Source organism: Coffea eugenioides, chromosome 2, assembly GCF_003713205.1.
Source record: "Coffea eugenioides isolate CCC68of chromosome 2, Ceug_1.0, whole genome shotgun sequence".
NCBI lineage: Eukaryota > Viridiplantae > Streptophyta > Magnoliopsida > Gentianales > Rubiaceae > Coffea > Coffea eugenioides.
Window position 1 is genome coordinate 29,465,400 of NC_040036.1, and position 14,296 is coordinate 29,479,695.

At 35.6% G+C, this 14,296-nt stretch overlaps 2 protein-coding genes across 3 annotated transcripts; one reads left to right on the forward strand and one right to left on the reverse strand.

Moving 5' to 3' along the window:
• The first annotated feature begins 614 nt into the window (after positions 1 to 614).
• Positions 615 to 5,190, forward strand: LOC113761807. Of its 2 annotated transcripts, none has more exons than XM_027304946.1 (7): positions 615 to 945; positions 1,299 to 1,471; positions 1,565 to 1,629; positions 2,314 to 2,428; positions 2,538 to 2,660; positions 4,285 to 4,441; positions 4,680 to 5,190. In XM_027304946.1, exons 1-7 carry the CDS (start codon positions 745 to 747, stop codon positions 4,863 to 4,865), a joined length of 1,020 nt encoding a protein of 339 aa, XP_027160747.1. In that variant the 5' UTR covers positions 615 to 744; the 3' UTR covers positions 4,866 to 5,190. The 2 variants fall into 2 exon arrangements, with proteins under 2 accessions (XP_027160747.1, XP_027160748.1); XM_027304947.1 differs by having other exon boundaries at positions 616 to 945; positions 1,577 to 1,629.
• Positions 5,191 to 9,186: 3,996 nt separating this feature from the next.
• Positions 9,187 to 11,486, reverse strand: LOC113761283 (upstream activation factor subunit spp27-like). The gene is made up of 2 exons (XM_027304196.1): positions 10,977 to 11,486; positions 9,187 to 9,579 (listed from the first exon to the last, which is right to left on the reverse strand). The coding sequence occupies exons 1-2, from the start codon at positions 11,358 to 11,360 to the stop codon at positions 9,454 to 9,456; spliced, it is 510 nt and encodes a 169-aa protein (XP_027159997.1). The 5' UTR covers positions 11,361 to 11,486; the 3' UTR covers positions 9,187 to 9,453.
• Between the last annotated feature and the right edge of the window lie 2,810 nt (positions 11,487 to 14,296).

Consider the following 14,296-nt stretch of genomic DNA (forward strand, 5'->3'; position numbering starts at 1 on the left):
TGTACCATGCATCCAACCGTAATAGTGTATACACAATCAGTGTATATAAGATTTACTCATTAATAAAACTAAGAAATTTTACTAGTTGCATTCATAATTCATAAAAGCTGAGGGGAGTAATTGTCCATCCTCAATATCACATAGGGCTGCCATTGATTAGTATTCATCCATCACTAAACTTAAGTAGAATCTTAAAGCATTATATATATATATATATATATATATATATATATATATATTGGAAGCTGGTTGGAGAAAAAATAACATACTTTTAGCAAAAAAGCACATTAGTTACAGAAAATCCACTTATGCTATTGGGGTATAAGTATGTAAACTTTTCACGTACGTGCACAAAATTGTATTAATCTAGGTTGTCATATTTTAAAATTTTTTAGGGGCCAAAATTCATCCTTTCAAATCCGAGGGATTAAAAAACGAAAAAGGTATAATTTTACATACCAGAGCATGTGCAATTTTCCCTAAAATTAATCTTCCACTGTTGTTCCCCTAAAAGCAGTTAAACTCTTTTTCGAAAAAAAAAAAAAAAAAAAGAGCAGTTAAACTAACTGACTTGCGTTATCATACCTGTAGTGTTTGCTGGGATTGGAACTTGGGACGTGGGATTCCCCAGCCTCAAACAACCGTGGCCACCAAAATCACCACAAAACTGGCCACGCTTTCCTGATTCCCAGGTTTTTGTCCCATGGTTGAGCCTGTGAAGAAGCCAGGACAGTTCAATTCAAGATGAGTTTGGCTTTGCCATGGCTGCAAATGCCACCACCATCACTTACTCTACAGACAAGACCAACAAAACTTGATACAAAATCAAGGCATTCCTTCAGCTGCTTCTGCTCTGCTGCTGTTTCTGAAGCTGGCTCACAACCATCTTCTGCAATCCAATTTTCTTCCAATTCCTCCACCTACCGCCCTGCTGTCATTCTTCCAGTGAGTATACTTAATTTCCGTTCCTCTTCACACTCATATATGCTACAAAATTTGTTATATCCTGTTATATTCTGCAACTTACAACTTACAGAAAATGGCCCACATGCCTAATTGCTTCAAACAGGTAGTCAATACTGTATCATTCATCTATCTTTTTGGTGTACTGAACCTAAATGGTGATGTTAATTCACTTTCTTTGACATGTGATTCTCTTACTGATATTTTCTTTCTCGTTGCTTCTTTTGTCTGCTTTAATAAGCATTGGAAGAATTTAAGTAACAAGACCCGAAAGAAACCGGCATTTGAGCGGTTGTACGCTACTTGGTTTTTGACAAAATGCATATTGGTTGCAGGGCTTAGGAAACAATACAAATGACTACGAGAAATTGGCTCTGATACTGAATGGTTATGGAGTGCCAACCGTGGTTGTGAAGGTTTCAAGAATCGACTGGCTGAGGAATGCTGCTGGTTTGCTTGATCCAAACTATTGGCGTGGCACCCTCCGTCCTCGGCCAGTTCTTGATTGGTAGCAATTATTGATTCCCCCTCTCTGGTCCCTTATTTTTTGCATCTTTACCGTTTGTACGAAGTTTTTTCCTTATTTGGTTAATATAATTAGCTTTCGGAGCAGGTATTTTAAGAAGCTGGATGAGGCTGTCAGTGAAGCAAATGAATTGGCTCAAGGTTTATTATCTTATTTTTGAGCTTTTATCTTATTTCGACTAATTCTCACTTTTCTAGAGTCATCTTTCAATGAGCTTCCAAAGGTTGTTGTCCTTCATGAATGGCACTGTGTTGTACATATATGCTGTCTATTACTTGTAGATATGTTTTGTAGATGCCTCTTAAGAATTATTCAGAAGCTTTTAGTTGAATGCTTATTGAAGAAAAGTGCAATAGCCTCTTTGGGAGAGTATTCCCTGCACATGGACCGATAGAAGACAATTTTGATATCTGAAAGAAAACCTTATTTTGGTATTTCATTCAAGTCTTGGTATTGTGGGTTAATATAATTTTTACACTCTTCTCCATGAAATTCTTTATAAATTCCTCCACTAAATTATATGCACTGCTGTATATGTGCAGTGCTGTAATTTAATGACCACTAGTTAACACATGAACAGATCTTTTATCATCTGGATGGTTAAGCCTATCAAGCCTGAAAATCCCATGCGCAATACTTTGCTGTGTTTTTAACAAAAATAATCTAGACTTTACAAGATTTTGTGCTGAACTTCCTCTTACTTCATAATTTCCCCTTCTATTACTTTCTTCCTTTAAGGATTGTGTTTTGCAATGATTAACGAACATATTCTTCTATTTAACAGGACATGTTACCATCCCATAATCAGGCAAATTTTGTTGTAGGTGGGGCTTTGTCTTTTATTGGACATTCAGCTGGAGGATGGCTAGCACGAGTTTACATGCAAGAGATTGGGTTCTCAAATATTTCACTGTTATTGACTCTAGGAACACCACACCTGTATGTATACTTTGGTCACTGTATTTTAGTTAGTTAGCAGATATATGATTAATGAAATTGGATGTGTGACAAGATTGATAAAGCATAACCAACTGTTCTTTTCTTCTAGCCCACCGCCAAAGGGAGTGCCTGGAGTTATCGATCAAACAAGGGGCCTTTTGTATTATGTTGAAAAGAACTGTCCAAAAGCTGTTTATACTCCAGAACTGAAATATGTATGTATTGCAGGCAGGTAATCAGCTTAGCTTTAGTCATTATGCTTATGCTTCTTCCAAATCCTGTGCATATGTTCATTCTTGCACCTTTTGGCAGATCCATCTCTAATTTAACACACTTAATTTTTCATTCCAGGGGTCTCATATATAGTTTTCAAATGGTATTGGTTTGGATCCTTGCTGAAATTAGATTCGGTCCAGTATAATGTCATCTGAAGAGAATGGTCTTTGTACATTACACTATGAAAATGTGTGGCCTATTGTTTTGGACAGATAGTCCTTGCTATAAATGGGGTGACAGTTTTTCAAGAATGAAAGTTTTGCCTCGTATGGTATTGGTTGTGTCTACATCAATCCAAATCCACAAAGTGCATGTCATTTGTCTTTAACTGAATATCTTGTACCCTGAAAAGCTATCAAATGCTAGGAACAGCCACTATTTTCAATAATGAGCCATGAACTGAAACATAACACTTTTTTTTTACAAAAAAACAGATCCAGCCAATGCATATGACATTGTTTGCTAGAACTGGCTAACATGCATCCTGCTATCACACAGGAAGAGCTGTCGAACTTGCAATGAAGTGGGTAGAGGATAGGTTTCAATCTCATAATGCACATTAGCAAGCCAGGCACGTTGATTTCTGTCTTTAATGATGGTACTACATACACATCCCACACATCCCCGTTCAGGGACCGAATGGCCAACCTTATGCAGTTGGCACTAAGGGTCCAAACAAAATTGTTATTTAGCATCTTTTACAGGGAAGCTCTTCAGTTTCTGAAGTGTTTTTCTGTATGATACTCTATTTTGATATTTTGGCCACCTGCAAATTATTTATTATGCTTGGAGAAAGAAAACAAAATCATAATGATGGATTAATTCCAAAAATGAGACCTTTTAGCTGGCAGGACAATTGTTTAAATAACACATTTTTTCAGAAACAGACACTTCCCCTGCCTCAAGACATTATTCCAAGGATCCCTATGCTGTTGCCAAATTAAAAACATTCAGTATCTGTCTTTTGGTAGATCAAGTCTCCCTGACTGATATGATTACTTCTTGCATGTAGCATGTAATAAAGGATATGAGCTCCTGGATTTTGAGTAGCAAGCCTCCAATTAAAGAAAAGATGCATGTTTAGGTGCTTTTTCTTATGGACTATCTGCATGCTGTAGCCTCCTTTGTCTGTGGTGGAGATTGCACCATGTCAATGCAGTGATTTATTTCATCTCCTAACTACTAGAAAGATTTCTGTGTCTTGCTGTTTGTGGACTCTCTCTCTCTCTCTCTCTCTCTGAGCTTGACATAATTGTACGAAATTAAATTCTTGGATTTTGCTATTCGGACATCTGTAAAAGTAATGCTCATAATGAAAACAGCCAAAGTAATGACTTTTGTCAAGCTGCTCAAAGATTCATCGAGAGCAATATTTGCAAGATGAAACAGAGTAGCCAAACAGTTTGTGGATCGGTGAAGATTGTGTTAGTGAAATGTCGTCATGTATATTATGCAAATTAAGAAGCCCAAACATTGACAGGATGTAAACCTTTTTATTCTATATAAAAAGCTTTTGTCTAATCAAACCTTATATGAATCCTCCTAAATCTGGATGCCGAATGGGGCTGTTCAATTGACAGGTACATTGAAGGAGCTCGCTTCTTTGGCTCAAATGATGATAGTTCTGGAATGGCTGTAAGCATTGACCACACAAATTCTGAGATTGCTGTTGTAAACACATCTAAACCACCAGCTGCCACATGGCGTGCTCGCTTTGTTGGTCAAGGCTACAAGCAGGTAATATTTGGTATGAAGCATAGTAAAACAATAAAATGAATCTTGGAGGGGTACTTTTTCTTTCATTCCTTTTTTCCCCTACCTCAATTTCCTTAACCTTTTTGATGAATTCTGAACTTAGAAGAGCGTCATGTCTCTCTCTCTCTCTCTCTACGGTGTGTTTGCATTTGTGTGTGAACTTATTGGAGTAGCATCATCCCTTGGTTGAAGTTGGTGATTAACAGTGAGTATGTTTCAGGTTTGTGGCCAGGCAGATACATGGGGTGATGGAGTTGTGCCAGAACTCTCAGCACATCTGGAAGGAGCACTGAATATCAGCCTTGAAGGTGTGTACCACTCACCTGTTGGTTCTGATGATGAAAGCAGACCATGGTATGGCTCTCCTGGTGTTGTTAAACGATGGATACATTATCTCCTTCACTAATCAGATTCGACACAAACAATACTGGACGGAGAAGGAAAACATCATTGTTTCCTAGCACTCTAATTCTTAGCTATTTTTAGGTGCTTTGCTGGATTGGGATGGTAAATCACTCGCTACATACTGGCTAGATTGACTAAACTTGTATCAATGATGTTGGTACATTGATTCACGAGATGTAAATTGGATAAGCAATCATTTCTTTGATCCCCCATTATCCAAGAGGGGTTGATTGTCAAATGGTAAATATCTACTTCCATGGTGAAGCAACAAATCCACAGTTTCTTTGTCTTGGCAAGCATGAATATCTAATTTTTCAATTTTGTAATATCTTGCAGTTGAAATTTTGCTTGCTATCTTAATGTTTTCTCTTTATGTTCTTTTTTCACTTTTCCCCTCTTATTGCTAGGATACTTTTATCCCATTCTTATCTATTTAGCAGCATTTTCTTTTTTTAATGTTGGCCATGTCAAATCTTGTCTTCAGGTTAACCATCATCTTTCTGGATTACTATGTTGGACCGAGTTTCAATGTTTTAAATTCTGGGATTAAGAGAGTAATAAAATTTTACAAGTCAACAATCTGATGAAGCAAGAAACAACACAATTGATACAAGTCATATTACAATAATTTAACCGTCAGTTGCACATTTTTCTTTTCTTTTGAAGTCAATAACTGTACATCAAAAGTGTAGATGCCACAATCCAAAGTGTGGCAAATTATACAGTTCTTGATCATATGCATAATCAACAACACTAGTGCATGTTTTGCTTAATTTCCGGATTCGGTTGCTCTCTATGGATTTTCCGGATGCAAGGCTGAGGCGAACACCTGCTCCAAAGTCTTCTGCCAAGAACAAATTGTTGGCGAATCTGAGGTTTGCAGCAAGGGATTCCAAAGAGAATCTCATCACTCCTGTCTTGGCTTTCCCCAGAAAACAATGTCTTGGCCTGTGAGGGAGTTCAAAACATACAAGAACAGTGAAGGAACTGAACGGATGAAGCTAGAATTACTTAAAATTCTCAAAAAGCCTTTTGGAAATTGAAAGCATAAAGCCAGCTGGCTCAGTATATGCAACATGCATGGCCATCTGGAGTCGTTGATGTTTTAGGATAGACTGCAGAAAAGTCACTGGTGCATGCTTTATAATCTTGTTCACAAAGTGATTCTAGTCCAAAGTAGCTAACTGATGCATATATCAACTTGATCTACGTGCTGACTAACATCTATCATGCTCCAAGATGAGCCAATGCAACCCCACCCCACCCCACCCCACCAAATTAGTCATTGAAATTTTAAGGGATGGATTATGTTACTGTCAAGAGCAGTTCTTTACTAGCCATATAGCTCAAAAGTCTCAAACAGAAACATAGAAGTTGAAGATGCTGACAAATAGTAGTAGTCTTGAAATTGCCATACTTACTATTCTGGTAGACCATTACTAAATCGATGTAGATGAATCCAATCATGGATTTATCATGATCATCGTCTTCAGCCTCCTCTTCTTCACCATGATGAACATTAGACTCCATATAGTTGCTCTCTATCATTATGGCCAACGCATCTATAACATTAGACTCCATACAGCTGGTGATGTGAAGGGCTGTCATCATTTTTTTTTTTTTTTTTTTGGTTAGAAATCTTGAAGAATGGTAAGTTGGTAGGTGAGACTTTTATCATAAAATACTTACCAGATGATGGAAGGTGAAAATTTTGTTAAATCATATCCCTTTTACGAGATATTACCAACACAATTTTGGAAAAAGTAACTAATGCATATACATAGTAAATCTATGCATTTATCTTTTTGCTATAATTATAAGAATTGCTCCTTAAAATGGAGATACCACAGACAAACATATCGCTATTAATAGTTCTAAACAATGTTTTAAAAGGCGAAAGCATTGGGCAAGACGTTTTGTGTCCACACAGTCGGGACAAAACGCCTCACAAAATTTTATTTTTAAATATTTTAAAAATATAAAAGACAACATATATATATACACATGTGTGTATGTATATATATATATATGTATAAAATTAAAAATACCAAAGAAAGGATTAGATAAAATAAAAAATATATATAACTTTATGTCTGCATAAGAAAAGTAAAACTTGTTTGTATAACTAAAAGTAAAACCTGCTTGTGTGACTAATGTTGTGTCATGAGCGAAAATCCAACAAATCACAGTAAATTTTTATAATTATTTGCATAAAAGACTTGACGTCATCCCGCAAACTAATGATCATGGTTGCGAAAACTCTTTTCCAGGGCACTAGCAAATGATATTTGTGAGTTTTGACTATCAAAGTGAGTGTCTTTCCCCTATTTCTTTAGAGTATCCTCAGTGTGATGTACAAAGTTTTGAAATTTCACCTCCTTTGTATCATTATATTCCAAACTAATATCCATGTTCACCAACTTAAATTTGTAGGCTAACATAAGAAAAGTTTTTCAGAAATTGCAAGTTCACCTTGAGGGTCTCAACTACCTTAAACAAGTGAAGAGAAATTCTAGTTTAGATGTTCTTTTGGAGCTTAAAAAAGTTCTGAAATTTTGAAAGTATTTGTTTTTTTACGCCTCAAAGAAAAACCTCCCCCAAACGCCCAGGCGTTCGCCCCAAGAGTCAGAGCGAACGCCCCATGACACTAACGCCCCATTTGACCGCCCAGGGCGGTCAGGAACGCCTCATCTCGGGGCTCGCCCCAGGATTCGCATCAAATACGCCTTTCAAAACACTGGTTCTAGATACATATATTGTGAAGTGAATCTTAATTTTTAAGATAATTTTCCTTTCTTGGATTTCTATATTTCCAATATAAGTAATAACTAGAAATATATCATGCTTAAAATGTCGAAGTGCTTATCTTTGTAGTGCATGAAGGTTTTTTTTTTTTTTTGTTGTGGGGCTGATCTAAATTTCTAAAAATATTTACCTTTCTGGATTTCTTATTCCCTAAATAAATAATAAATGTAAATATTTCATACTTAAAATGTCGAAAAGCAATAGTTATCTTTGTCAGCAATTTCATTTTTTTTTTAATTCGCTTGATCCATTGTCTTATCATCTTTCTATTCTTTTTTGGGGTTATTAAGAGTGAGATGCATTGTTACAAATAGTCTTTAAGTAAATATTGAACCATATCCTATGAAATAAATCAAATGTTTCATGACTAAAAAGTTAAGATTTTGTTCATATGATTCATGTAAAGAATAAGACATATTAAAATATAAAACTGCAATTCCGGCTTAGAATTACTTGAGAAGATAATAAATTGATAAACTTCAGATGAACAAAAAAGAATAATTCTTCTATTATTTCAACTATTGTAGCCACTATACTTGATGGGAATACTAATAAATTGGAATCCTATTTACTCAAAAAAAAAGGTAATGGAACGAAATATTATATTTTATAAAAATAATAGTTTGCCACGAAATACTCTAAATTTAGATGAGAAATTTGTGATACGTTATCTTTTTATATATATATATAATTACAACCAAGAATTTTTGTCGGAAACTGCACCTAAAGTATAGATGGATTAAAGCATCAAAGGTATTCTAAACGAAAGCCTCCTATTTACTAACCAAGAAACACAAATTATTTTGTGTACTTAGTATGTTCCATAAGGGCATACAATAGAATTAACCAATCTGTAATGCTTAATTTCACGTTACTGAAAACATTGATGCAGATTGAATGATCAGAATTGTTGCTCTAATCTCTTTAATAAAATGGCCATGATATAGGATGGTAATCATATGAGGTAACAGCCTAACAGGCACCATAACGAGCAGCTTTAATCTTAAGTAGTCTTAGAGAATGGGTTTAGGCTCAATACATACCATACAACATGGTAATGCCTTTAATTTTACCCTAAAAAAAAAAAGGGACAATGCCTTTCTTATGTCATTTTCATTTTTGGCTATAACAAGTTCCTCCCATAAAGTAATGAAGAACAACTCGAACCATATGACCAATCGAGGATCTCAAGGCAAAACAGTTATCTAACACTACAAGGGACCTTACGAAACCTTCACTCTGTGCCAGCATCAGATGCCCAAATAACCCCAATCAGCAGCTCTAGATCTAATATTACATCACGCTTAAACGTCCACATTTGAATTGTTCCAAGAGGATAGACAGGCAATCTCATCTCACCACCAGCTCCAGCCATTCTCATCCAAGGGATTAACACAGAAACAGATTACAGGGCCTTGAACAACCTAATGGGTGGTAGTGCTACAATAGCGATGTCCTGCAATGCAAATAGGTTTAAAATCAGCTATTTTTTGTCTATTGAATTCTACAGCCACTGATATCCATGAACAGCAATCGCATCATTGTCAAGAAAACAAATTTGTAAACATGGAGAACAATATTAAGAAGACAGTGAAGCACCGAGTTGTTCCGGGATAGAATACACAGGATGAGTAGCATAAAGATTCAAGTCACAAGTTTCATCCGAAATGTCAAACAACACATATCGTGCTATCCTAAAGGGGGCAGATCCACAAGCCACAAGTTAATAACTAAAAAGTAAAAACTGCACTGTCATCCCAATGGTTTAGTAAATCCATTTGCAGTTAGCCAGTCTTCACAAAATGTCCAGAGAGTATCCTTGCAATCTCCAGCATCCCAACTTTCTCTCTTCCTTCAAACAGTGTCTTGAGCTTGTCATCACAGTAAATCTCTCTCTTATTTGCAGGGTTCTGTAGACAATCACATTGATGTTACCATTCAATAATCAGTGTCCATTTGAAAGTATCTAATTTGAATGCATCAGTGTCATGAACAATTATTTACAGTCCAATGTATCAACTACCGGCATAAATTTGGTGGCCTACATCCATGTCCAACTATATGTTTGTAAAGGTTATAAGGAGAAACACTATTAAAGCATCATAAAAGCAACCAGTATCAAAACTATACGAGGAAAGAAAAGGAAATTGAGTAACATTTCACAAAGAGGACAAGGTAACAAAGGCCCACAATTTGGGGAAAACAGCAGTCAAAAGGTAAGCTTGCATTTCACTTCTACTTCCTTCATCTCCAATAGATAGCATTCTACTTATAAACTTTCATATGTAAATAGATAACCTGACCAAGAAAAAGGGAATATCCAAAAAGCCAAACATCTCTATTCTTCTTGTTCATTTCATTCTTTAGGCCAGCAACAGTAGCTGAAGATTACCACACTCCCTCGTGTCAAAGACCTTTGGTTTTCATGCATAGAACAACAAAAAATCTCACATTCCACGTGAGAGTACTTTAAGATTCTTAAAAAATGGAAGAACTTTGTAAAACAATGTATGTGATTTTCTAAAAATCTTACCCCACCAAAAGGAAAAAAATATTTATAACATTAGATTTTAGTCAAAGACATTCAAAATTACACACATTAGAATTTCAGTACGGAGTATTTGTCCGATCATGTCCATATCTCATAACTATTCTTTAGCTATATGAGTCTACTCACTTGGCTGAGTCTAATTTTCAAAAGCCCCTACACTTTATCGAAACATGGAAGAATCTTTCATAAAGAAGTTTACTTCCGGTATCCACAAGTAGAAATTTCCTCTCTCAGTTTCTTCCCTAAATCTATTTCCAATTTTTCATCCCCCTGTCTAATGTTTCTTCAACTCTTCCTAAAATTGCATAAGTAATCCAGCACAGATTAATCAGACAATGCACCTCACAAATAACAACTCCATGTTCTTCTTCTAATCAGCATAGCTCCAAATAAACACGAGTACAGATTACTCCCATTGCACCACAAGATGCAGAACTGGCTCTTACATAATCTCAAGCTAACAAAACAACGCAGCATATCAGAAATATACCCTCGATCTGCAAAAATTAGGACCACCTAAGAGAGAAGCAAAAACCACAGTATTGCAATAAAACCAACAAACTAGCAACTTAAAAGTAACAAAACAATCATAAAATAAGTCAATCAGGGGAAAAAAATCAATACTACTTCATTTTCACCATAACCCTAATCAATGAACAGTCATAATTTCCGCCACTGTCAACTACAAAAGTGAGTTAAAATTTAAATTCTCCAAAATTAAAGCTGGAAAAGACAGAGAGGAAAAAGGAAAAGAACCTGGAGATTGTTATGTTTGATGTGCTCCCAGACTTTCTTGACTGCATCGGAGCGGGAGGATTCGGAGACGCCGAGGAAGTCATTGAGAGCAGGAGAGACAGGAGTCAATTTAAAAACCCCAGAGTTGGGACTCGGAGGAGCCCGGGGTTGCTTCACCGGCTTCGTCTTCGGCTTCGCATTCGGCTTCGGTTTAGCCGCTGCAGTGGTTGACTTGGAGCGAGAAGCAGCAGCTTTGGTGGTTGCGCCAGTTGGTGGCTTCTTCTTAGCAGTCGCTGCAGCAGTTGCGGCGGAGGAGGAGGTCGAGGACGACGACGAGTGTTTGGTGGCAGCCTTGGCTGCCTCGAGTAAAACCCTAGTGCCCCTAAACACCCTTGCAGTAGACATCACTGAAATTTGAAAGTTGCGGCGGACGACGACGACGACGACGAGGAGGCGGGATTCGAGTTCGGACAGCTGTTTCCCCGACACTAGACTGTTTGGGCTACAAAGGTGGGCTTTTTTTAAACTACAGAACTGGACCTCTTTTGGAATTTAATTTTTTGAGTCTTGATAGCCTACTGGACATAATCCTTTCTGAAGAATCAGTCTGGGAATCTAGCACGCACAAGTTTTTTTTTTTTTTTTTTTTTTTAAAAAAAATTCTTTCTGATTTTTTGGAACTATTTTACATTCAAACTTGAAATTCTCACAAAGGATGATTACTGGGAAAGATATAGAAATACTATTGAATTTTGAGGACAAAAATTTCTGCTTTTCATTCTTGAGATTGCTATTGAGATGTTTGCTAGAAGGATTCTTATATTATTGCTTTCAGAGCTAGATAAGGTGAATGATGTATTGAAGAAAAGAAAATGAGATTTACCACTATGACCATCATGCTTATATCTTAAGGAAAAATGTGATTTTCATCCCTAGTATTTAAGATGTGAATTGATTTGGTCCCAAATCCAATATTTAAGCAGAAACACATCCGGAGGGTTTGTTCTCAGTTAATTATTTTAGCTGATTATAGAATCTGATTTTGGATAATCAGTGTTTGTGATGTTTTTCGGTTGCTTTTGTATTCTGATTATCGATTTTTTTAATAGTCAAGAAAATTAAAATCTATAATCATTCAAAGGGTAGTTTTTGCTGATTCTAGTTATTTTTTATACTTACTTTCTATAATTAGATTTTGCAAAATCTAAACCGAATGAAAACAAGGTACAACCGACAATTATTCTTTAATTTGGATAGAAGTTCACCAAAATGAATAAAGTGATAAAAATTGAAAATTGCAAATTAATGGATGCCTCGAGCACGCCAAATAGAAGTATTTCTTGTCTATATTAATTCGTATGGAACCGATCCAATTTACACCTTTGGATTAATTATTTGCCGAATAATCACATTTATGCCAATTAGCAACTCCTCCCTCTTGCTCATTTTTTCAGTCATTTCTTTTAGTTGGTTCATTCTACTCAATAGACCAGGCCTACTGATCTTTCACAAATTGGTTCATCATGCCAAGCCAAAAATTTGCATCTGCGATCCCTCTAAATCAACACCAAATTTTACGCAATTTTTTTTCTCTAAAACGTACAAAAAATTTTAAATGGAAAAAGCTAAACAAAATAACGAACAAATACCAAGATCTTACCAGTTATAGAGGATGTCTGAGGAAACTTCTTCTAGTATTGTCAACATGTTGTTAATTTTGCTCATACTCCACACTTGTAGAGAATTGTTCATATATTTTAATTTGAGAAGTTTTGATGTAAAATGTAGGGTTTTATAGGAAAAAGGGGAAGGGAAAAGTGAAAATTCGATTGATTTTGATGAATTCCCTAGCTTGCTCCCTATGGGGTGCCCTTTTCGTTCAAATTGAGAGAATAGTCGTTGATTGAATCTAATTGGATGAAATTGAAAACTTAAGAGACTAGATGTCTTTTTGCCAAAATATGGCAGACTAGAGTGGTTCGTCCCCAAAAAAACAAGGGATGAAAAGTGCATCTTCCCTATTCTGTAGTTTGCCAAAATATGACACTATATATGTAAGAATAAAGATTTCTGGTTAACATGTTTTTCCTTTAGTAATCTTTTGTAGAGTGCATAAAGGCAGCCATTTATGAGTAAATTATCCGAGTGGCAACTAAACTTTTTCAATAGTTAAAATTTGGCCACTCGATTATTAATAGTATATTTTTATCTATTAAACTATCAAAAGTATAAATTTTGAACCATTCCGTCTGATTCTACCACCAACTCTGTTATATCTAAGTGTCTCCACGATTTACGAGACATATTGTTAATGGTTACTACTGGCAAAGTTAACTGCAAAATCTGACGAAATGACCCAAAATCTACACTTTCAATAATTTAGTGAGTAAAAATATATTATTAATAGTTGAATGTGCCGAAACTCAACTAGTCAAAAAGTTTAATGGTTATCTGGATAATTTGCTCAACCATTTATCACAGGAATCGCCATTAAATTTTTGTTGGTTCAAAAGAAACTCTAGAAAGCAGAAGGCACCTTATGTGGTGAAAAGAGTGAGTAGAAGGCTTATAGAGTTGAACATGGAATCACTGCGAACCTTTTTTATTATTGGTAGCACTCGGACTTGAAAAGAAAAAAAAATGTGAATACATGTTCTTACTATCACCTGCTTATTGTCTCCATCAACTGAATTGACCCGGAAATTTAGAAGTATCATTAATTAGTGAGATACGACATAATTATCTTTCACATTTTTATGAATGTTAAATTTTAGTCCCTTACACACAAAATGAACTATGTTAATCCCTCATAGATCAAAAACGCACTTTTTTGGTTCATGAACACAGTTCAGCTTTATTTTTGCTGAATATATGCACATGCAAACAAAATTTCAGAAATTTAAGGGGTGAAATTGATAATTTATCTAGTTCTAATTCTTTCTCTTTCTCTTTATTAGCCCACAAACTCATTTTCAACTATTTTTATCACTCTTTATTCTTCACAAAAATTCAAAAATGCTCATGAAATTCAACAACACCCCCATAATTATTGAATTATGATTATTTCAAAATCTGCTATGAGAAAACAAGTCTAAAATTTTGGCTACAAAACCAATCAAATGGGGCCTAAAAAATTCCACTTAAGGGAAAACACTTTTTTTTTTCCTTTTTTTGGGTGGGACACTACTACTACTACTACTACTATCACCTCAAACCGGCGGGAGGAGGGGTAGGAAGGGTTGTAAGAAAGTAATCGTTCCTGAAGGTTCTGGCTAAGATTTGACAAAATAAAAAATAAAAAGTCCAAATTGTATCTTGTACATCGTTTTTTACAACATGTA